Raw genomic sequence first — 22,783 nt, 5'->3', positions numbered from 1 at the left:
GTGCACCTCTGTTCTCCCTTGAGACTTTTGACATTGAAAACACTCTTTTTCATCACCATAGCATTTGCTGGATGTGTGAACATCACCATAACATTGGCTAGATGTGTGCACAAGCTTTAGGCTCTGTGTAAATCCACCTTACACTACCTTCTTTCCTGGCAAGCTTGTTCTACTTACCTTGGCTTTATTTCTTCCCAAAGTAGTCACTCGTATTAGAACGGTCAGGCTGTCACTCGTCTAGTGTTCTTTGCTCCGCCTCACACCCTAAGGTGGAACAGAAACTCTATTGCTTCGTCCCTATGTAGGAAGGTGGCTAGCTATATAATGTTCTACAACAAAGTACTCTGTGCCGAGAGTCTAGTTGGTCCCCACTTGGTTTAGAAAGCCTAAGTAGATGATACTAATGCTCTGTTGTGGTTGTGTGGGCAAACAGTTAGTCTTATCAGAGAGTAGTGCTAAGCATTAGTTGTACTCACAGAGGCAAACTCAAAGAATAAATCAGAGACGAATTTAGAAAAAAACACCTTTTTATATATAATGTAAACTCAAGAACTTAGTTTCAAGGTAAGAACAGTTTTAGATATAAATTTTCACATGCAATTAACACTTTAGAACCTGTGTGCTTTTAGGCACAATGCAATCCTATGGGAGGAAAGTCAAAGGTACATAAAGGTAGGTACAGTCGGTTTCAGGGGTTCACCTTCTTGGATCAGGATAGTATTGGGTCGAGGTTGGCAGTACTACCTGCAGTTCTTTGGGAGCTGCCTGGGTTCTACCGGGAGCAGGGCAGTTGTGAGGCTGGTAGCTGGCGGTAAAGAGGAGGGGGCCACCTGAAATGTAGCTACACAGGGGGTCTTGCGGGCACGACTGAGGGCTCCCAAATGGGGCTCAGGTCGCCAAGGGTCATGGAGCCCGGGTGCACAGACAGATCATTGGGCTGGGGGCTTGGGAGCAGAGGGGTTTGGTCAGAAGGGCTGGGTGTGCAGAAAGGCACCTCGCGGTCAGGCACAGACTGCTGGGAGAGGACAAATCAAGTCAGCTGGGCCACACTCGAAGTGTGTCTCAGTGATCCTGATGACCCTCAACAGCTGCTTGGTCTTGGTGCAGTGAGATTCCAGAGTAGACACTCCCGGTCGGTGTTTGCTGCAGGGCGTCTGGTACCCTGGCCTTGGTGCTGCACAGCTCCGGTTGGTCCTGGTGTCTTCACTCTGTGGGGTGACTTATCTTACCTTCCAGAGCATGAGTGCCTTCTCCTGGTCATCTGCTGCTGCGGTCGGGCCGGGAAGCTGCAAGACGGTGGATCGGACTCTGCATGTCGGTGCCTGCAGCACGCAGGAAAGCTCCTCTACTCCAAGGAAAACCTTCAGTGTTTGCTGACATTTTACCCAAGGCTTTGATATTTTTCCAGCTTCCAGGACGACTCACTCTGTCGTGATTGTCAAGAGAGGTCTGAGGATGGCATAAGTTTTGTGCCAAAGTTCTGCTGCAGTTCTCGCCAGGCAGTGACTCAATCTACTGTTGATCCATCGAGTCTGAGTTCAAGGGTTCAGGGTGTCCACATACTAAATTCAAGGGCGTTTACGGGGCGTGACAGGTAGTGGACAATGAACTACCTACCTTAGGTGGGGTGTCTACGCCCTCCATATGACCATTTCTGTGGGAGGTGGGCATAACCCTTTCACTAGAAGGCTAATTCCTTCCAAAACCAGATGGAAGAGTTGGAAAAGTGAAGTTCACATTAGCTGGCCCGCCCTTGGGGTGGTGCTGGCTGAATGTGGGCGCACCCCCCCCTAACATTACAAATTTTTCCCACCTGTATTGTCGCCACAAATTAGGGTACGGACAGGGGATTGGGCACCTCCACTATTTGAAGAGGCCTGGGATCTCATAACAAAGGTGGCAGGGCCCTTGAAGCTACCCCTCCCTGGAATATCCATCCTGCGTGGAGGAGGTGTGAACACCTCCGCCTAGAGCAGGCTTTGCTCCTTACCTCCAAGAGTGAAGGCTCTCACCTCAGGATGCCAGAAACTTGTCTATGGTGGCTGGCTGGTTAAGACCAGTCCGTCAACACACTAGTAGTCGGTAGGTTTTTAGTGGGCACCTCTAAGTTGCCCTTTGCATGCATTTATTGATAAATAAATCCAGCACTGGCATCAGTGTGGGTTTCTTAAGACAAGGTATTTGGTACCAAACACCTTGGAGTACAGTGAAGGTATCATGTAGGAAGGGAACTCGTAATCAAGAGTGTACAGCCCATGTACCCGTTATGGCTTCCCTACGCATTTGTAATATCTAACTGTGACCTTAGATATACTGGGACACATCCACTCAGATAGATATACCCACAAATGGTTATAGTGCTCCCTGCCTTCGGTCTGTAAGGCCAGCCGTAGGGGTGACTTACCTGTACACGTGCTGTGCTTGGCTGGCATGACACACAGGGATGTGGGCCATGTCAGCTCTTCGATTTTCTCTGTTCCAAGACACGTAGACTGCTGTGGTGGTTTGTGTGAACTTGGGGAGGGATGGGCGGGGAGCGCACCCTGTGCTGCAGCTGTTAAGGACGCTCTTTAGGTCCAATGCACTAGGTACCAGGGGTTCCAAATACTAGGTATTTACAAGGGTCTAAAGGTAGTGCCAATTATTGAATAAGCATACAGTTTAGGGAAAACACTGGTGCTGGGGACCTGACTAGCTGGTCTCCAGCACACTTCCAGTCAAATTTGCATCAGATACGAGGCAAAAAGTGGGGGGTAACCATATCCAAAGAGGCACTTTCCTACACCCTATAAGGCCATTGAGCTTCTATATAGATCATATGAAAGGACTGTCAAGCGGATGTCCAGCTCTTTGTAGGGTTTCTGGACCAAAGCAGGACAAAGCAATGCAGAAGTGGGCCATCTAACCAATGGATTGTTCTCTGCACAAAAATCTACTATGCACTGGTGAAAAAGCCAAAGCTCTGTGGCCATTCCACAAGGGTCAGAGCTGCTAGCATTTCTCTAGCGTGTGGATTGCCTGTCCTGGAAGTCTGTCGGGCACCTTCATGGGCTTCAGTGCGCACCTTCGGGAAGCACTACTACCTCGACAGTCGGGTCTTTTGAGAGTGGCATTTTACCTGTTAAGTTCTGCAGAACTTTTTGGTGTGAGGCTGTTCCGACACACCACCATGGGAGGTACTGCTCTAATGTCTATTCACAAGTTTGAGGAATCTGCATTTAGAAGTATTCATCAGAAGAACAAGTTACTTACCTTTGGTAACCATCTTTCAGGTGGATACTGTATTTACCCACAGATTCTTCTTCAACCTTCCCACCTCCCTTTTCTTTTCCATCTAAAATGGTCTCAATCTAGAGAGCCACACTCTTAATATACCAAATTTGCAGAAGGACTTACTGTCTGGGGCGTGGGCAGCCTTGAAAGTAACTAAGGTCACAGTGCATGAGTGCCGCTAGTCATTTTCATTGTGGAACAACTCCAACGAGCAGTGAGCAGAATGCTCTGAACCTTTCTGAATCCAGCCTGGTACCGGGGGATAATGCAAAAAGTGATGAATCTGCAGTTAGTGTTAACCAGGAAGATCATTACCGGAGGTAAGTAACTTGTTTTTAAAGGTGATTTGTGTCAATGGTAATTCATTTGTCTTTTCAATGCGTAACTCCTGAGTAGTGGATGCCGTGGGTTGCACCCCAATACATTGTTAAGTTACCTTTTCTCTTTTTACACTATTAGAATTCTAATAAACAAGGACCTTGCTTCGGGAGGCTCCTGGTGCAGAATACTTCTTTTATTGGTGCTGTATTAATCAAATGCGGGGAGAGGAGCTTTGAACCGGGCTAATGATGGTTAATAAGAGAAAGGGAAGCGTTGGTGGTTCTGGTGCATATGGTTTAGCGTACATGCTCTAGGCTCCTTCTCAATGTACTAAAATGGGTTTGGTTTTATCTCCAGTTTTTAGAGCTATGCGGCTGCATTTTAGTATTTAAATGAATGTCTGTTGTGCAGAGTTATCGCTGTCCGCTTGGTGTGAGCAAGAGTTCACACAACAAAGCCATGGTGAGGTACAGGAGATGTGACCAGAATAGAGTCACACCTTTGTAACATTTGTTTCTAAATACCTCAGGTCAAGGTCGTCCGTGACCGACTTTTCTGCAGCATTGGTCATGATTGTTCACTATGTAGTTCAGGAAGAATGCAGTTGTGGTTTACAGTACTTACATGAAGATTGTTCAAAATCTGCTGATGTGATGTGGTTTTGATCCCAAAAGTGTTTAGAGGGTGTGCATTTGTTTCTTATATCTTTTGGTAATATGAATATTTTTCCCTAGTCGTACCAAGATTTGGTTCAGCGATTGGAACCGGTCATCATGGAGCTGGAACGACAAGGCAATGTCCTGGTTGTCTGCCATCAAGCAGTCATGCGCTGTCTTCTGGCCTACTTCCTAGATCAGAGTGCAGGTACAAGATTCTGCCAAGTTGATCTTTCATTGTGTTTTTCATGATTCATTAAGTTTCTTAAACTTACTGTATGCTTTGCAAATAACTGGTGCCAGGTTTGCAAAGATTCACGAAAAAGGTGTAATTTGTATGAGTAAAGGACTTACTGATGTGAGATTCAAATTTCGTTAACTCTTCCATTACCTCGTAATTCCAAGCTCCCATATTCGATACCTAGGGACGTCTACTCTTTCATATCTTACATCTCAAAAATGTGTAAAGTAGCAGTTCACCGAATGTAGAGACTTTTATGTAGGCATGTGCAGTACCTGTATGTGCAACTTGAACGTGTCTGCACAGATTGCTTTTGCTAAATGTTTGTCAGACTTGTGCCTCGAAAAGACCCTTGTAAAAAAGACACCTAATTGGGAATGTGTTTTAGAGAGTTACATAAATAGTTTGCTGTGTGTGGTTAGATTCTGCCTTTAATGTAGCATTTAACTTGATGGAAATAATGGAATACCAGTTGTTTAGAATGACTTCTGCTCCAGATTTCTTAAATTAAAAAATGCGTTTGTCTAAAATCACAATGAAAAGGCTTTGTTCGTCTACCTATTGGGTACTTCATGTTGATTCTACTTGCTAATTATTGTTTAAATATTAACATTTTGCTCATGTTTTGTGCAGTACAAGTCGGTCTTGTTGGTGGGATTCACTATGGAATATTTTACTTTTTGTTTCTCTTAACAGCACTGCTTTACTGTTATGCCTTAACTGCACTACAGTGCTTCGGTACCTGTTTTAATGAATAGCACTTTTGCTCATTGGAGCATTTTGTACATTTACTTCGCAAATTACGATACCATTTGTGCCCACATGACGCTCTGATGCACATCAAGAATGGGCAATTACACCATGACAAATGCTGCCTCTCTAATTTACACCCATGAATGAGCTAAAATTGTCTTACTTCAGTAGAGGGCAAACAGAAAACTGGATCCCTGCTTCTACAAGAACCTCGGTGCTACCATTTGGCTGGGTTTCTATTGTTGGAGCTCTTGCATATAAATCGATCTTGTTTAGAAGTCTATGTCCCTTTTACTCGACTAGTCCTGTATTCCATAAAATATTAACCAACAACCTCTTCCTTCACTTTTGCTGCTTCTGCAGACAGTACAGGTGGGGCTCGTGTGATCTGTCACCCTTTCTCACATTGTTTGTTGCAATTGTGCCTTCTCTAGTCTCTCCACAGAAATGCTAAGCATGCCCCAGAGACTGCAAAGGGCTGAAAAACACCTACCATATCTCCCCATTATCATTGTCCCTAATGATCTATCAGAGAGTAGAATGCAAACTTCTTAATTTGGCCTTAATGCTCCGCCCGGTAAGGCACCGGTCAAGTCGGGATCACCTGATGACATCTGCCCTCCATATATTTTTAGAGAGGTGGTGCTGAGTATCCCACATGGCGTTCTCCCGATGTTAAATGAATCCCTTTTGCAAGGCAAAGTACCGAGCAGCTTTAAGAAAGCCTTGCTCATCCCACTGATTAAAAAATTAGGAGCAGACCCACATGACCCAATGAACTATAGACCTATTTCTCTCCTACCCTATGCATCAAAAATTCTGGAAGCCCATGTCTTCTCGTGCATGTCCAAATTTATTGAAGAATCCGAATACCTGGAACCTAACCAGGCCGGCTTCCGCCCCTGTCATTTGACGGAAGCCGTGATCCTAGCTGTCCAAAACACTCTAAGACACAATGCTGACAGAGGCATCCATCAGGCCCTTGAGCTTCTTGACCTGTCGGCAGCGTTCGACACGGTTGACTACTCCATTCTTATCAGTCGTGTCGAACAAGCCGGCCTTAGGGGCCCGGCCTTAAGCTGGATCACTTCCTTCATCACAGGACACTCGCAATCGGTGCGACTTGGCGCTTTCACAGCTTTCACAACTCCCATTACATGCGGGGTACCTCAAGGTTCATCATTATCACCTTTACTTTTCCATCTTTATCTTCGCCCACTATTACATTTCTTAAGGAATGCCAAAGTTACCATCTACAACTATGCGGATGATCTCCAACTTGTCTTTCCTTTGAATAACACAGACTCCGTGGTGGAATTCCAGAACATCATGACATACATTCAGAGTTGGATGAACCTTAACCACTTGAAGCTGAACCCAGGCAAGACAGAATTAATCTTGCCTGGGAAAAGTGATTTAAGTTGGAATCCACTCTTTTGGCCATCTAGTATGGGAGTTCCACCAACGAAATCTGTTTCGGTTAAAAGTCTGGGAGTCACACTTAGTGCTGATCTCTCCTTTAAGGGACAAGTTGGTACAGTGGTCTCCGCTAGTTTCTTTCAACTCAGGAAAATAAAAAAAATAGCCCAGTTTCTGACACTACCTGCACTTACCCAGGTTATCATTGCCCTTGTTCTGTCCCGACTGAACTTTTCAAACAGTATTTATCTTGGACTTCCAGCGGGCCTGTTAAAAAGACTCCAACTTGTACAGAACCAAGCTGCCAGGCTTATCCTGCAACAACCAAAATGGCAGTCTATTAGACCGGGTCTGAAACAACTGCATTGGCTACCTGTGAAACAGCGGATTGCCTTTAAAACAGGAAGTATTATTTTTAAGACCCTACAAAACATAGGCCCAAAATTCATAAAAAATCTTGTTTCTAGATACAATCCTTCTTTGAATCTTCGATCTGCCCACAAAGCTTTATTGCTTGTCCCGACCTTTAAGAAAAAACGTCTGGGCGGCTGCTGCTTTGACCATCTCGCAGCCCCCTTTTGGAACTCTTTACCACTTTCTTTGAGAATGAATCCAAATCTTCTTACTTTCAGACAATCTCTTAAGACATGGCTATTTCATCAGGCCTATTTCTGAGTATTTTGCGTGTTATGTTTCCCTTCGATAGCGCCATGAAGCCTATGGGCGTACAAGCGCTTAATACATAAATTGTTAACATAACATAACAGCGATCAAAGTTGCTGATCCCTTTCTCCCTAGCCAGACACCTGAGTTCTTGACAGGACCAAATCTGCTTCCCCCCTGGACCCTCTACCTCTGAAAAAACTGAAAGAGTGTAGAAATAGCCTTCTTCCTCCTATGCTTGAGGTAATGAATAAGGCTATTACCCAGGGTTTTTTTCCTTCTGTGTGGAAGAAGGCGATTGTGAAACCTCTCCTTAAGAAGCCGTCCCTCGATCCGGCCTTGCTGAAAAATTCAGGCCGATCTCCCTCCCCCCTGCCCCCGCCAAGATGCTTGAGGCGCATCTGAATTTCCATCTGTCCTCCTTCCTTGAATCATCCGAATACCTTGACAACACGCAACACGGTTTTAGAAAACATCATAGTACTGAGTCCGCCCTCACTTGTGTGGTCAATAACATCCGACGCAAAGTGGACTCTGGCCAAACCACGGTTTTGGTTTTGTTGGACCTCACGGCCGCGTTTGACACCCTGTCCCCGGCCATTCTTACATCTCGGCTCAGGGAAGCTGGTGTCACGGGACCGGCCTTGAGTCTCCTCAACTCCTTTCTGTTGGAAAGGGAGCAGAGAGTGATGCTCGGGAACCACCTCTCCCCTGCCAAGTCATTGCAGTGTGGGGTGCCACAAGGGTCGGCTTTAAGTCCGACCCTGTTTAACATCTATGTGGCTCCACTGGCAAGACTAGTAAGATCGCAGGGGATGGAGGTGGTGTCCTATGCAGACGACACCCAGATTATGGTGTCGCTGGCTCACTCCTCTGTCAGGACATCTGCCGCCAGTTTCAGGGTATGCATGCAGTATGTGGCAGACTGGATGACTATAAATTCCCTGAAACTGAACGGCGAAAAGACGGAGGTGTTGATCTTTGGGAAGGACCAAGATGCTTGGTCAAGTGAGTGGTGGCCACCTTCTCTTGGCATCTGCCCCACCCCCTCCCAATCTGCCAGAAACCTTGGCGTAATTTTCGACACCTCGCTTTCCCTTTCCCTTCAAGTCAACAGGACCGTGGCCACTTGCTGGGGTGTGATCAGGATACTCAACAAAATCCGTGGGTATCTTTCCCCCCCAGGCACGTAAACAGGTTGCAGTTGCCTTGGTAGGATCGAGGTTAGATTACTGCAACTCTCTGTATATGGAAGCCAATAAAAGCCTCATACATCGACTGCAGATTGTGCAGAATGCTGCAGCTCGCTTTGTCCTGGCCCTTCCTAAAACCTCCTCCGCTACTGCAGCCAGGAAAGAACTTCATTGGCTACCTGTCCAGCACAGAATCTCTTTTAAAATTCTGTGTTTGGCCTACAGAGCTTTGACAGAAGGCTCCTCTAGTGCTATTGGCTCTCTCCTTACGCGCTATGTCCCTACAAGAGGCCTTCGTTCTGCGGGACTCTGTCAACTGGTTGTTCCGCGTTTTAAACTAGCCAGATGGGGAGCCAGAGCTTTCTCCGTGGTTGCCCCTCAGCTCTGGAATTCGATCCCTATCGAAATAAAAACCCTTCCCACAATTGAGTCATTCAAAAAGGCTCTTAAAACCTGCCTCTTTAAGAGGGCCTATCAATGAGAGAATGCTGTTGAGTGGGGGGCTTAGCTACTATATTTGATTTAGGCGCCTTGACGCCCACTGGGCTAAGTTTGCGCAAGATAAGATCCGTTTCATTCATTCATTCAGGTCGGCCATTTTCAAGAAATAATTACTATTACTCCCAACACTTTACAGCAAAATTAAGGGAAGATCACTACCCCCTCAAAGCTCCACATTATCGAATTTTGGGCCCTGTCTCCATCATCTGGAAATGGGAATTCTGTAGATGGTTGAAGTTTCCTTACTTCTATCAAGTGTGTGGTTTGAAATTACAACAATGCTAAATAAAATACAATAAATTAACTGTCTGTCCATTGCAGTGTTTGTGCCTCTGTCTAGTCCCAGTTCTGTCATGGTTGGTTTTCTCATTGTATGCAACACATGTTGTGAGTGTCTACCTGATGTATTTGTTTGATTACTTAAGTCTTTGCTGCCCATTAACCTTTGTTGAGCACAATAATTAAAAAGCCTGCGTTATAGGACGTTAAAGGTTTTATTATGTTTTTTGTTGCAGATGAGTTGCCTTACATGAAGTGTCCTCTCCACACCGTATTCAAACTGACTCCTGTTGCATACGGTATATATGTTTAATGACTGCCTTGCACAATTTCATCTTTGCCTCAAACAACTATCCCGGGTTTAAGTTGAACTTTACCAGACATAGCAATCATTGTATTTTAGTCACGTTTGCTAATGCTTGAGTATTTACCAGACTTCGACTTTTGAAGACATTCTAGCCTCTGCAGTGTAAGTTTGCACCTTAGTCCAAGCTATCATGTTCTTGGAGGGAAGTGGTGACCCCACAGCATACATAGGTGAGTCCAGAATACTTATTGTGTGTAGAGGAGTTGGAGGGGTGGGAATTATAGGGATTGGTTGTGCTTAGCCCAACACTATTAATTATTCTGGTAATTGAGAAGATCTGGGTTGGCTATGCCTGTCTGCAAATGTTATTGAAGGCAATGGTTGTCTTGCACAACGTTTTAAGCTAAACAAATAGAGGGCTACATTAATAATGTTGGTAGCATTCATTAGATGTTATTACTTTGATGCTTGTCCTAAGATAGCATGCTTTTGTCTTGATCACCACATAGAAACCTATAAACTGCGGCCATTCCTAAACTATAACAGAAATAATCTTGAGATTGTGCTAATCGTATAATCAGAAAGGTCAATGGTATTGATTGTGATTTAGTGGAAAAATTAATTCTTGCATTTTCGAGTAAAGAAATGGATTTACACTAAAGATTATTTTAATTGTAGTGCCTTACCGAATATTACAGTTGCAGAAAACGCTTAGATATTTTAATAGTGTTAATTTTGTGCCTCTGTACAACAGTCGCATTTTCCAAGGTGAATACCTGTGCCCATTTCGTGTTCCCCCATTACCCCAGCCATCCACATTTTTATGTTATATTTTTATTAACTGTTCCCCACCATTGTTACTTCTAGTCCTTCAGTTTTCTCTCCAAAGTGTTTGTGAGATCTGTGTCTAGTACGTTTGTGCCCTTCCTTAAATCTATTTTCATACTCCCTTTAACTCTTTCCAATTCCACCTACAAGTTTTCATTTTGAAATAGTTTTTGGAGATGTCGTTTGCCATGCACGATACGATGCGCAATGCGCCAGAGTAAGTGTGGCACATCTGACGGTATTCACCATGTAATATTTGTCTTTTAAACACCAGCAAATACACCAGTCGGTGGCCTGAAAACCAGCTGCAGTGTAATCTAAAGCCTAATGTACATCAGCAAAGGAATTTGAACATTTACATTGAAAATGTTTCAGCAGACTAGACCATTTATCAAGCTGTAGCAGTCAGAAGAAGTGTCCTAATTTTGGGTTTTATTTTTCCATTTGTTTAAGGATGTAAAGTGGAGATGATCAACCTGAATGTAGAAGCAGTGGACACTCACCGGGACAAACCGATCGTAAGTAGACCTCATTGTGACTTGTCATGCCTGTTAAGTTTGCAGTTTTGTTTTAAAAACATAAATGATTTTAAGACCATGCTCGTACGGTAATGTTCAAGGCACATGAGGGCATTTTGAAATACATTTTGGAACTACAGTAGTTTTGAAAAATGACATCAAAATTTGAGTCAATGACTGTATGTTAAATAATTGGTAAATATTTTGGAATTTTATTTCAATGGCAAAACTGTTTCTGTCAAATTGGTAGAAATATTTGAAGGAAAAAGTCATGGTGATTCCACGGTAATTGGTATCATGTATTTTTTTACCAAAGGGTTCTCGGAAAGGGCCTATTTTATTGATTTGTGTGCTTGAAATTTTCCCTGTTATGAGAAGAGCTGTATCTTATTGAGGCTTATAGAAGCAGATTCCTTACCATAGAATTATCCATAAATGTCAGACTGGATCCAAACATTTTTTGTGAGCAGTACCTCTGAATACTAGAAGGAGGCGTCGTTCGGCTTCTCGTGTTGGCATCAGTGTTGTCCGCGCCAGATGTGATGTGCAAGGTGCCTGTATAATCGCCACTCCGGCATGCTGATGTCCGTTCTTTTCTTTCCATGACAGTCAGTGCAGATCTGGAGATATCTGCCCCCAATCACTATTTGACTGTCTTTGACTTTTTGTCAACGTTTATCTTAGACTTTTTTCCAGGTATCATTACATAGAAGGGTAGACCCAAAGGTACTGGGACCTGGGTATTCAGTGTTACAGGGGGAAAAGGGTCTCAGTAAGTACACTTTTAGAGAACACAGAACATTCTTTACACTGTTCTCTGTGAAAATAATTACACAATTTAATGAGAGATGTTATTTATTCACATCCTCATCCAAGCATATATATGAAAAAACGTATTCAATGGATATAAATAAACAATGTGCTCCAGATTCGATCACAGAGAGTGATCGACTCTGGAGGGCTGAAGTCTGGTCCCGCGATTGAGCCACGGGCTGTTTTTTCCTGGATCGTTTGTACCACCTAGGAGTGATTCCTTGCCTTCACCTACGTAATTGTATATACCTGTGACCAGGTGTTAGGGCGCTCTCTGACAATAGGAGCCTACGGGCCCACCTTTCCTTTATTGACTCAGCCCCACACTTACGGCGACTTTCTGGTGCCCCTCCCCACCCCACTTCACGTTCTAGTCCTGAGGAAGACCCCATAATAAGGTGGAACTCAACCTATGCCATTCGGGGGTCAAAACGTCAACTTTTATATCTTCACCTACCCATGAACAACAGATTATTGTTATTGTGTTTTAGTATATGGCATAGGTCTGCAAATGTTGTTTATGTGGCTTAAAAACATACCTATGTGATGTCAACTATTCATTTTGTGACCACATTGAACCTTTGAAACTATTCACCTAACCCCAATCCTCACAAACCACTTACCAACCCCACCTCTTCCCCCGCTATTCTCTGGGCACATTGTTTATTTATATCCATTGAATACGTTTTTGCATAAATATGCTTGGATGAGGATATTTGCAGACCTATATAAAGGAAGGTTGGGCCCGTAGGCTCCTATTGTCAGAGAGAGCGCTAACACCTGGTCAACGGTATGCACAATAACTTAGGTAAAGGCAAGGAATCGCTCCTAGGTGGTACAAACGATGCAGGAAAAAACAGCCCGTGACTCAATCGCGGGACCAGACTTCAGCCCTCCAGAGTCGATCACTCTCTGTGATCGACTCTGGAGCACATTATTTATTTATATCCATTGAATACGTTTTTGCATATATATGCTTGGATGAGGATGTGAATAAATAACATCTCTCATTAAATTGTGCAATTATTTTCACGTAGAACGGTGTAAAGAATTTTCTGTGTTCTCTAAAAGTGTACTTAATGGGACCCTTATTCCCTGTAACATTATCTTCAGGTATGGCAGGAATGTTGAGGAAGGCTGGATTCAAGCCCTTCGGTGCCTGTCACTGGCAAATGTCTGTTACGGACCTACACCTCGTCCGTCTCTGGTATCTTGAGCGCAACCATGATGCCAAGACATGTGCCGATTGTCACGCCATGCACCCCAAGGCCTTGAATTAGCGATCCCTCAAGTTCTTTCCACGTGATGTGGGACAACGTGACGGTTTTGATCCCGGTCATGCGGATGGTCCCGAATTGGGCATGGAGCCAAAGATCTCCGTTCAAGTGTAAGTCGTCCCACTCTGGTAAGCCCACACAAAGAAGACGAGCAAGAAGTCTATAAGGGCTTCAACTTGACCCTATCCGTCAAAATCATCCGAAGAGACGTGGGATCGTTGTCACACGAGCCCTGGCTCCGCGGTTGAGCCTGGGCCATTTCAACACCTCCATGAGTTTCCAGGAGCCGTAGCAATTCCGAACCATTCCGGAAATTCTATGAGGCCATGCAGCTTATATTTTGGTGACTTTTCCCCACTGGCTTGCTTTCGGGCCCCACGGGTTCAAAAGCAGCCCCTACTAGTTACAACCAGCGGGTCCTCCCTCGTTGCCAGTCAAGCCCCTGGGATCCACATATAGATCCGGACTGGTGCTATGCCTGGCTAAGGCCAACTGGCTTTTCAGGGGATGCCCCAGCGTCACTTATGAATATGCCCTTTGATGGCTCCAGTCACTACAGAGACCAGGCAGACTCGGCGCTGGAGCGCACCAAGGACAGCAGATCTACGGCCAGGTCCCTTGGCCTTTCCATGGCCCATGTCAACCCCAGTCCACCTTTCGTTGCCCCGGCTGCTTCTCTACCCATCAAGTCACTATCTCTCACAAGCTTCCTAACTCCTGTGTGGCCAAGAATGCAGCACCCACACACCACATGAGGTCAGGCAGCCAGAGGTTGGCCTAGTCAACCACCCAACTGCAATCTGCATCCTCCAAGCCTCTTTAGTTTGCTGTCTGACCATCATGGGCACCCAGTAGGCAGTAGGATATGCCGTCAGCTACACCACTGGAGGTTAATAACATCAGACCTCTGGGTTCTCTCTAGACTGTCCATAGGGGCTACTCCTTCCCATTCATGGCTACCCCTCCAATCATACCACCCACTTCCGACAGGCTGACAAAGGACTATCTTTTGTTTACTCCACCAGGAAGTGGTGGCTCACTTGGCCAAGGAACCTGTAGAGAGGCTGCCGGCAACAGAAGTAGGTTGTAGTTGTTATTCCCGCTACATTTTGGTGCTCAAAACGGACGGAGGCCTATCCTAGACCTGCGTCCTCTCAATTTCTTCATGAAGAAGGAGAAATTAAAAATGCTTACCCTTGCACAAATTCTGTCTTTCCTGGACCCGGATGACTGGATGGTGGTGTTGGACTTGCAGGATGCTCGTTTCCACACCCCAGTCCTTCCTACCCACAGATATTACCTGTGGTTCTCGGTAGGCCACAAGCATTTTCAGTTTGCCCTGCTACCCTTTGGCCTTACCAACACCCCTTGGGTTTTCACCAAGGTGATGGCGGTGGTTACAGCTCACCTTTGTCAATCAGGAGTGCCAGTCTTCCCTTATCTCAACAAGTGTCTGTTGAAAATGGGCTCATCCCAGGCTGTTGTCTCCCAACTCCTGACTACGGGAACCTTCTGTGCTCTTTGTGTTTCACTATCAACTTGTTGAAGTCACACCTGATCCCTTCTCAAGTGCTCCCTTTCATTAGCGCTCTTCTGTAATCAGTGCTGTTTCAGGCTTATATTTCCATATTGGCGACTCGAGGATATTGAGGCTATGATACCAGTGTTTCGGCTTACATCCTGGGTTTTGGTGAGGCTGACTCTAAGGCTCCAGGACCTCATGGTTTCCAAAATCCTGCTTGTTTCAGATATTGGAGGGCACTGCAAAAGAGCTGCTGTGGTCGTTAACGAAACGCGATTGGGTCTGAGGCAGGCCTCTCTCCCTTCTCCAACCAGTTCTGACAGTAGTGACGAATGTGTCACTCCTGAGCGGGAGTGACCATCTGGGAGAGTTGGTGATCAGAGGCCTCTGATCTCAGACGGCATCTGGACTCCACATTAACCTTTTGAAGCTCCGGACGATTGACTGGCATCAAAAGCTTTTCTACCCTCCATCAATGAAAGGCTTGTGCAGATGGCCACGGACAACACCAATGTCATATGGTACTGCAACATACACGGTGGGGTGGGATTGTGGACCCTTTGCCAAGAAGACTTGTGTCTCTGGACCTGGCTGGAACATCAGGGCATTTTCCCAGTGGTTCAGCACCTGGCAGGATCTCTGAATGCCAAAACTGACAAACTCAGCTGAAGATGCCTAGCTAATGACAAATGTATACAGAGAACAAGATCTCAACTGGAAGTTATTTCATATGGCAAATTACAAAAGCAGATTTAATCACAAGGAGCAACGGAAATAAGGAAGACCCAAAGAAATTCGTAGAGAAACAAGTCGTAATGATAGCACTACAGTACATTGTATGTGAAAGTAACCATAAGTGGGTTGTGCACTAGCCATGACCTTTTGGGAATTTTGGAACCGTACATTGAATAAGCCAAACCTGACTATCCTTGGTGATTTCAATTTCCATGTGGAAAATTCGAATTCGGGTGACACCGTATTCCTGTTAGGCTCTCTGGCGGCCTGTGGCCTGTAGCAAGGGGTCGGAAGCTCCACTCACTTAGCCGGCCATACCTTGGACGGGGTATTCACTAACGACCCCAGGCTGGAAATAGGTCCCCCCTAGCCTTATCTTGGTCAGATCACATGGCTGTCCCACTTGAGTTCACACCTCGACCTCTCTCTGTGCCCATAGTGGACCCCAACAACTGTGAACTGAAAAGGAACTGCAGGGGCCTGAATAATGAGTCCCTTGCCACTGTGATGACCAATCTCAAGCCCCCTCTGACAATTGACACTGACACGGCTGCCCTTGATCTGGCCAATTCTATTTCGAATGCTATTGATATCTTAGCCCCGGCTGAGCAGCATTATTCCGCCAGGAAACGTCCTTCGGCCCCCTGGTTTTCAGACTGCTAAGGCAGGATTGTAGGAAACAAGAGAGACTCTGGAGGTCCCATCTTGATGCGAAGGAAAGGGCTAAACATAAAAGTCTGCTTAAGGGGTACAAAGCCGCGGTATTGGCAGAAAAGAAAGCACATTTTACAAAAATGACAGCCTCCCCAGAGAACTATTTAAAATCGTAGATGCTCTGTCTCTCTCTCAGCCACCCAATCCTATTGTTGCAACCCAGAATCTGTGCGATCAGATTTCCACTTTCTTCTACACCAAGATTATGGACATTCACACAGCCCTAGAAGTCCTTAATCTAGATCTAGAGGCTGTCCCCCTCTTGGCTGTTCCTCCTTTGGAAGGTCCGGCTAATGGACCTCGCAACAACCTCTCTAACTTCCCCCCTCTCATTCCTGAACACATGAATCGACTCTTGGATAAGCTTAAATCCAGATCCCCCTTGGATCCTAGTCCTCTAAAGATTCTTAAGGAGTGTAGAGAGGTTTTACTGCCACCTCTTTTGGAGGTGATGAATCTGGCAATCTCCAAAGGTGTCTTCCCGGCTTCATGGAAGATGCCGATTGTCAAGCCCCTTTTGAAGAAGGCTACTCTAGACCCCGCGATCTTGAAAAACTTTTGCCCCATTTCCCTGCTTCCTGCTCCCGCTAAGATACTCGAGGCCCACCTTAATCATCATCTGAGCACCTTCCTGGATAATTCCAGCCTGCTTGACCCCTCTCAGCACGGCTTCCGTAAGGCGCATAGCACTGAGTCCGCCCTTACAGTGGTGATCAATAACATTCGCGCTAAGGTCGACAGTGGCCAGACCACCCTTCTGGTCCTCGACCTTACAGCTGCATTTGACCCTCTGTCCCCCACCATTCTGGGTTCCCGCCTTAGTGAGATGGGAGTGGAGGGACCAGCATTGAGCCTCCTGACGTATTTGCTCAACCAGCGTTAACAAAGGGTCAACCTGGGTGACTTCCTCTCCCCCGTTAAGCCTGTGCAGTGTGGGGTCCCTCAGGGCTCGTCCTTGAGCCCCACACTCTTTAACATCTATGTGGCCCCACTTGCCAGGCTTGTAAGATCGTTCGGGTTGAAAGTACTGTCGTACGCTGACGACACTCAGATTATGGTATCTCTCTCTCAATCAGTGAACATCACGACCCTTAATTTCAGGAATTGCATGGAAGCAGTTGCGCGCTGGATGATTAAGAACTTCCTGAAATTAAATGGGGGATAAAACCGAAGTACTCTTCTTCGGAGGTAAACCGGAGGTCTGGTCAATGTACTGGTGGCCTCCTGCCCTTAGAACCTGTCCCACGCCGTCTCAAACCGCCCGCAATCTGGGCGTAATTCTTGACACCACTCTCTCCTTTGACAAACAAGTCAGCAGGACGGTTTCTACCTGTTGTGGTGTTCTAAGAATTTTGAGAAAGATCACGCACTACCTCTCCCCTGAAGCCCGGAAACAGATCACGGTGGCTCTCATCTCCTCGAGGCTTGATTACTGCAACGCACTATATCTAGGCATAAATAAAAGATTAGTTCAACGCCTACAAATAGTGCAGAATGCAGCAGCCAGGTTTGTGGTGGATGCCCCTAGACGGTCATCTGGCTCCTCAATTAGAAAAAATCTGCATTGGCTCCCTATGCAGGCCAGGATAAACATTAGGGTCCTATGCCTTACCACCTGTGCTTTGCAAGGGTCTGGAGCTGAAGACATTTGGTCTCTTGTGTCCTTTTATGCTCCGGGCAGGTCTCTTCGTTCTGCCAACAAGAACCTTTTGTCTGTTCCTCGAACTGCCAAGGCCAGATGGGGAGGGAAGGCCTTCTTTTCCCTTGACCCCAGATTGTGGAACATGCTTCCAGCTGAGCTCAAGGGCCAGGCATCCCTCGCGCTCTTCCGCAAAGCCTTAAAGACCTGGCTCTTCACAGAAGCCTACCTGTAGTCGGCACATGTCTTTACATCTCAAACAGCGGTACCATCTCGATGCGCCTTGATGCCTATGGGCTACGTTGCGCTTTACAAATTTTAACGATCTCATTCACACTGAACATGCTAGTGACCGTGAATGGCGCAGTGACACAAAAAAGTGAGCGGGCAGCGTAAATGGCACAGAAATTTCACCAAAATTATGGGTTTTTACAAAGGATAATTATACAAGAAAATTTGTTGTAAGTTGTTTTAAATCATTTAAATTGACCACACTGGAACCAAAAGTGACACTGGGTGGTCGACAGCGTTTCGACTTGTCTGATTTCAGATCTTCATCAGGACCAGGTTACTTGATTTGGAGATAGTGCTGAATGATAAGGGAAGGCGTCCCAAGCAGCGGGCGACTGAGGGTAGGCAGTCCAGGAAGAACCTGCAGCCGAATGGAGCAGGCAGAGTAAAGAAAGTAAGAAGGTTGGATCATCCGTGGGCGATGGAATTGCTTGAACAAACCATTGCTTGTATTTATAGCACGTGGTGTGGGGGCGTCTGGTGCAGTGTAAACGAGGTCAGCCCATCCGGCAGCCAAGATGAATGGGCTCTATTCATCTTGGCTGCCGGACGGGCTGAATTGCTTTTGCCCATCACCACATGAACATTGACTCCTTTCACACCTTGACCGCGGCCTGCGGTTTCGCACACCAGTCGCCCGTACTTGCATATGAGCTGCCCTTGCGGCATCTACATTTCCGCACGAACACCTTATGGAGATCCTTCTAGACCTCTTTCTTCGACCTTCCTCCCGAGGTGGTCGATGCCATCATCGAGGCCATGTTGTCTAACATTTTGTTTTTTGTTTTGTCTGTTGTCTTGCAAGACTCTGCTTTGAGCACAGTTAATGGGGATCTTTAAGCTCTTTTTGCCTTTTTTTGGTTGCTGGACGAGCACCAGTCCTCATTATTGAAGTCACTGTTTGTGATGCGTTTTTTGAAAGGTTTTCAATATTTCCCCCCTTCTACTTCTATCATGTCTCAGTGGGAATTGAACTTGGTTCTTACTCTCTTTGAGCCACGTCACAGCTGTGCCTTGTAGCTCCTTACCCTCAATTCTGTGTTCCTTATTGCCATCACAAAGGTGGGGCGAGTGAGTAAGCTTGAGGCTCTCTTTGTTACCCTGTCGCATACCAACTTCTTCCCAGACAAACTGGTGTTTCTTACCCAGAGTCAGGACGCTGTTCCATGTCCGCCATCACTCTGCCTCACCATTCAAGGAGGAGGAGAGACTCCATCGCTTGGATCCCAAAAGAGCACCGAGCTTTTATATCGATCCTTCCAAAGAATACAGGGTGGACAATCAGCTCTTTGTGGGGTTTCGGGGTCAAAAAAAGCCAAGTCCATGAACAAGAGGACCATCTTTCATTGCATCCTACTCTGCATTAAGATCTGATATGCATCGGCCAAAAAGCAGCCTGCAGAACCTAAAGCTGCTACCACCGCGTTGGCACATAGTTCCTGTCCTCGACGTCTTCCAGGATGCTGGATGGATGCCGTTCCATACATTCACAAAGCACTACTGTCTGGACAGATAGGACTTTTTGGTTTAATTCAATTCACTAGCCCACCTCCTAATAGGTACTGCTGTGGTATCTATTAAAATAAATATATGAATCTGCGATTAGAGGTCTGTATCAGAAGAACAAGTTACTTACCTTCGGTAATGTTCTTTCAGAAAGAGCCACCATCTAACTGCAGATTCCTCACTAGGGCTCGAAAAATCAAAAAAATGGTACTTGTCCTGCAGGACTAGTACCTTAAAATTATGACACACAAAAATGTCCTCGACCTAACTGTAACCTACTTAACCTCCGTCTCTGAAAGCGGAGCAAATGTGACAAGATAACAAGATTTAAAGGCATCTTTATTGCTCATTAACTTTGTGAGCAATAAAAATGCCTTTAAATCTTGTTATCTTTTCACATTTACTCCGTTTTCACCGACGGAGGACAAAAGTTGTTTTGTTTTCCTACTCGCCAGAAAGAGCAAGTAGGACCTAAAAACAGCTCTACCTTGTTAAATTTAGCTCGACTATGCGAGTGGTCGATTAGAATTTTCACTGACTCTTCCATCTTCTCTTTTCTGTAAATAGGGCTCTAGCCATTAATAAGATCCCAAGTTTAAGAATCTGCACACTGGTCAAAGTCCATTTTCTTTTTGGATTCTGCTGCTAGGGACTTGGACATCCTTGACAGCAGTGAATGTCAGCACGCATGAGTGGCACCTATATTGGTCAGCCACGTTATTTCTGGAAGTGAACAGCATTGGTGCAGAGCCACATGGTGCCACCTACCAGCGCTTAGAGGTACTGCTCAAAAGTTTAGAGAAAATTCAAAAGGTGAGTAATCTGCAATTAGACCAGAAAGAGCATTATCAAAGCTAAGCAACTTGTTCATTGGCTCCTGTCCTTAATTCTTATTGGAATCTAATCAGCAAAGTTGTTTTCTGTCCTGCTAGACATTCTTTAAATCCAGTGGAATAGTCTTCACCAGGTTCATCTTTGTAGTACAAAAGTACACTGAAGTGGTCTCAGAAATACCTTTCTGCACTAAATAAAACCAATAAATACTGAGTTGCATTCTATTTATTATGTGCCCCACAACAAACATTCATTAGCAAAAGATGACTGGGCTTGGCTCCAAAAAGCTGACCTTATTGGCTTTGTCTTTGCTTGTTTTGTCGGCATTCACATGCAAATGCACATTTAATGACTTGTACACATAAACTCAGGCAAGATGACTGCAGATATGGACCCATGCATTTTCGTGCATGCTTTGTTATGTATTGAAAATCCTAAAAAAGTACCTGCTGTCCTATTCATCAGTTAAAAGTCAATTAGAGTATATGGATTCTGGTTCTGGGACAAAGAGCTTTTTATCTTGAAACCAAAAAAACATTTTGATGATTTTTCCTTCTGATAATAATTTCATTACCAGCTGAAGGGTTTGTTGTTGCAAAAGGCAGCTGAGGAATTATGATTAGCTAATTTCAGACAGCAATGTAGATGTTCTATTGGTTTAAAAGTTTGAACTCCTCTCATATCCATGAACTCATGAGGACAGCCTACAAGATGTTTGGAAAAGTGTCCCTGTAAAGCTTTTACACTGAAAACATCTCACTCTTTGTGGAAAATGCTTCTTTCAGTTATGTTCTAAAAGTAAATATTCCAGCTTTTCAGCTTTTCAGTCTGTCCTCCAGTACATTTCAATATAAGGTTAATTCCACTGCCTTCCTTCTTTTGGAAGTTCGTTGGTTGGTACAGTATAATGGAACATGACTTTAGAATCTAAAAAAAGCTACGTCCGTACTACAGTTTAATAATTGAGGAAAGGGTCACTGGGCCAGTGGAGTAAAGGCTGAAATGGGAAGGGCCTTGGATTAAACAATAACAAAAACAAAAATATAAATAAAAAGAAAAAAAAGTACTATGTAAAACGTGCTGGGAGGTGACATGAATATGCACACACACAAGAATACAGATTATAAGCAATCAAGCCACTATTTAAAATATAGGTTTGTTGGTAGGTTGATGCCACTGTCTAAATCTTGCTCCTAGGTCTTTAGAATCCCATCATAACACTTATCTGACTTGCTCATCAACCAACACCAATTTTTGGACTGTCTCACTAATTTTCAGCAATAGATGCACTTTAGTTGGCTATGCCAAATTGGAGCCCAAAAAGAGCCCTTTTTGCTTGGCTGTGGATATTCTACCTAGTTTCTTTTTGGTAGGCCTGCATCTGTGGACACTCTAAACAATACCTATGCAACAAAATCGCCACCTAGTGATCAACTTTGTTTAAGAGCTGTTGTTTGTTGTAGTGTAGATAAGCAATCCAACTAAAATACACTCTTCCAACTCCACCATCCTAGTAGGTTCTTGATATTATTGTTACCTCTACTAGGAATCACTATGAATCTTAATCTCCTAGATTAACTACTGCAACAGACCTTTTGGTGTCTTGTGTAATTCCATGCCCAGTGTCTGATATACACAGATTTCTGTAGCCCAAATCATCCTAGGACTGAATTGTTGTGATCAAGCAGTGAAATGAGTGCAAAATCATCTGGCCAGTTCGCTCAATCAGTGAGAGTGCTCTGGTTTCTTTGTCAGGCAATGAGAATGCCTAAATATAAAGGCTGCTGTTTTTCTATGTCTTTGATGTACCTGTGTTTGTTGAATGTGTGAAAGAAACTCCATTTGAGAAAATTGTAAAGCACACTACATACCCGCGAGGGTCTCAAGGCGCTGGGTAAGAACCGAGGGGGGGCGCTACTGATCGATCAGCCAGGTATTGAGTATCCTCCTGAAGGTCAGCAGGTCTTAGGTCTGTCATAGGCTCAGTGGGAGGGTGTTCCATGTCTTGGCGGCGAGGTGGGAGAAGGATCTCCCGCCGGTGGTTGTTCTATGGATGCGAGGGATGGTGGCGAGTGAGAGGTCGGCGTAGCGTAGCTTGAGGTTGGGGATGTAGAAGGAGAGCCGTCAGTTGAGGAAGGCTGGGCCAGTCTTGTGGAGTGCTTTGTAGGCATGGATGAGGAGCTTGAAGGATATCCTCTTGTTGACTGGGAGCATGTGCAGGTTTCTCAAGTGGGGGGTAATGTGGCCGTGTCGTGGTACGTCGAGGATCAGTCGTGCAGAGGCGTTTTGGATGCATTGTAGTCATTCAATGAGCTTGGTCAGGGCTCCCATGTAGAGAGCGCTTCCGTAGTTGAGTCTGCTGCTGACGAGGGCCTGGGTGACTGTCTTTCTTGTATTTGTCGGGATCCATCTGTAGATCATGCGCAACATGCGGAGGGTGTTGAAGCAGGAGGAGGAGACTGTGTTGATTTGCTTGGTCATTGAGAACGTTCAGTCGAGG

At 45.2% G+C, this 22,783-nt stretch overlaps 1 protein-coding gene across 1 annotated transcript in view; it reads left to right on the top strand.

The window, feature by feature from the left end:
- Window positions 1-16,896, top strand: part of LOC147712728 (6-phosphofructo-2-kinase/fructose-2,6-bisphosphatase 2-like) — a 235,129-nt gene extending 218,233 nt beyond the window's left edge. The window contains exons 12-15 of the mRNA XM_086919698.1: window positions 4,329-4,458; window positions 9,536-9,598; window positions 10,888-10,952; window positions 16,150-16,896. Of these exons, the coding sequence (XP_086775824.1) occupies window positions 4,329-4,458; window positions 9,536-9,598; window positions 10,888-10,952; window positions 16,150-16,896 (1,005 nt within the window). The remainder of the gene's footprint in view (window positions 1-4,328; window positions 4,459-9,535; window positions 9,599-10,887; window positions 10,953-16,149) is intronic.
- Window positions 16,897-22,783: the final 5,887 nt, after the last annotated feature.

This window comes from Lissotriton vulgaris, chromosome 5, assembly GCF_964263255.1.
Source record: "Lissotriton vulgaris chromosome 5, aLisVul1.2, whole genome shotgun sequence".
NCBI classification, from domain to species: domain Eukaryota; kingdom Metazoa; phylum Chordata; class Amphibia; order Caudata; family Salamandridae; genus Lissotriton; species Lissotriton vulgaris.
The sequence above is the reverse complement of the archived record's forward strand: the minus strand, read 5'-3'. Positions and strand labels throughout refer to the sequence as shown.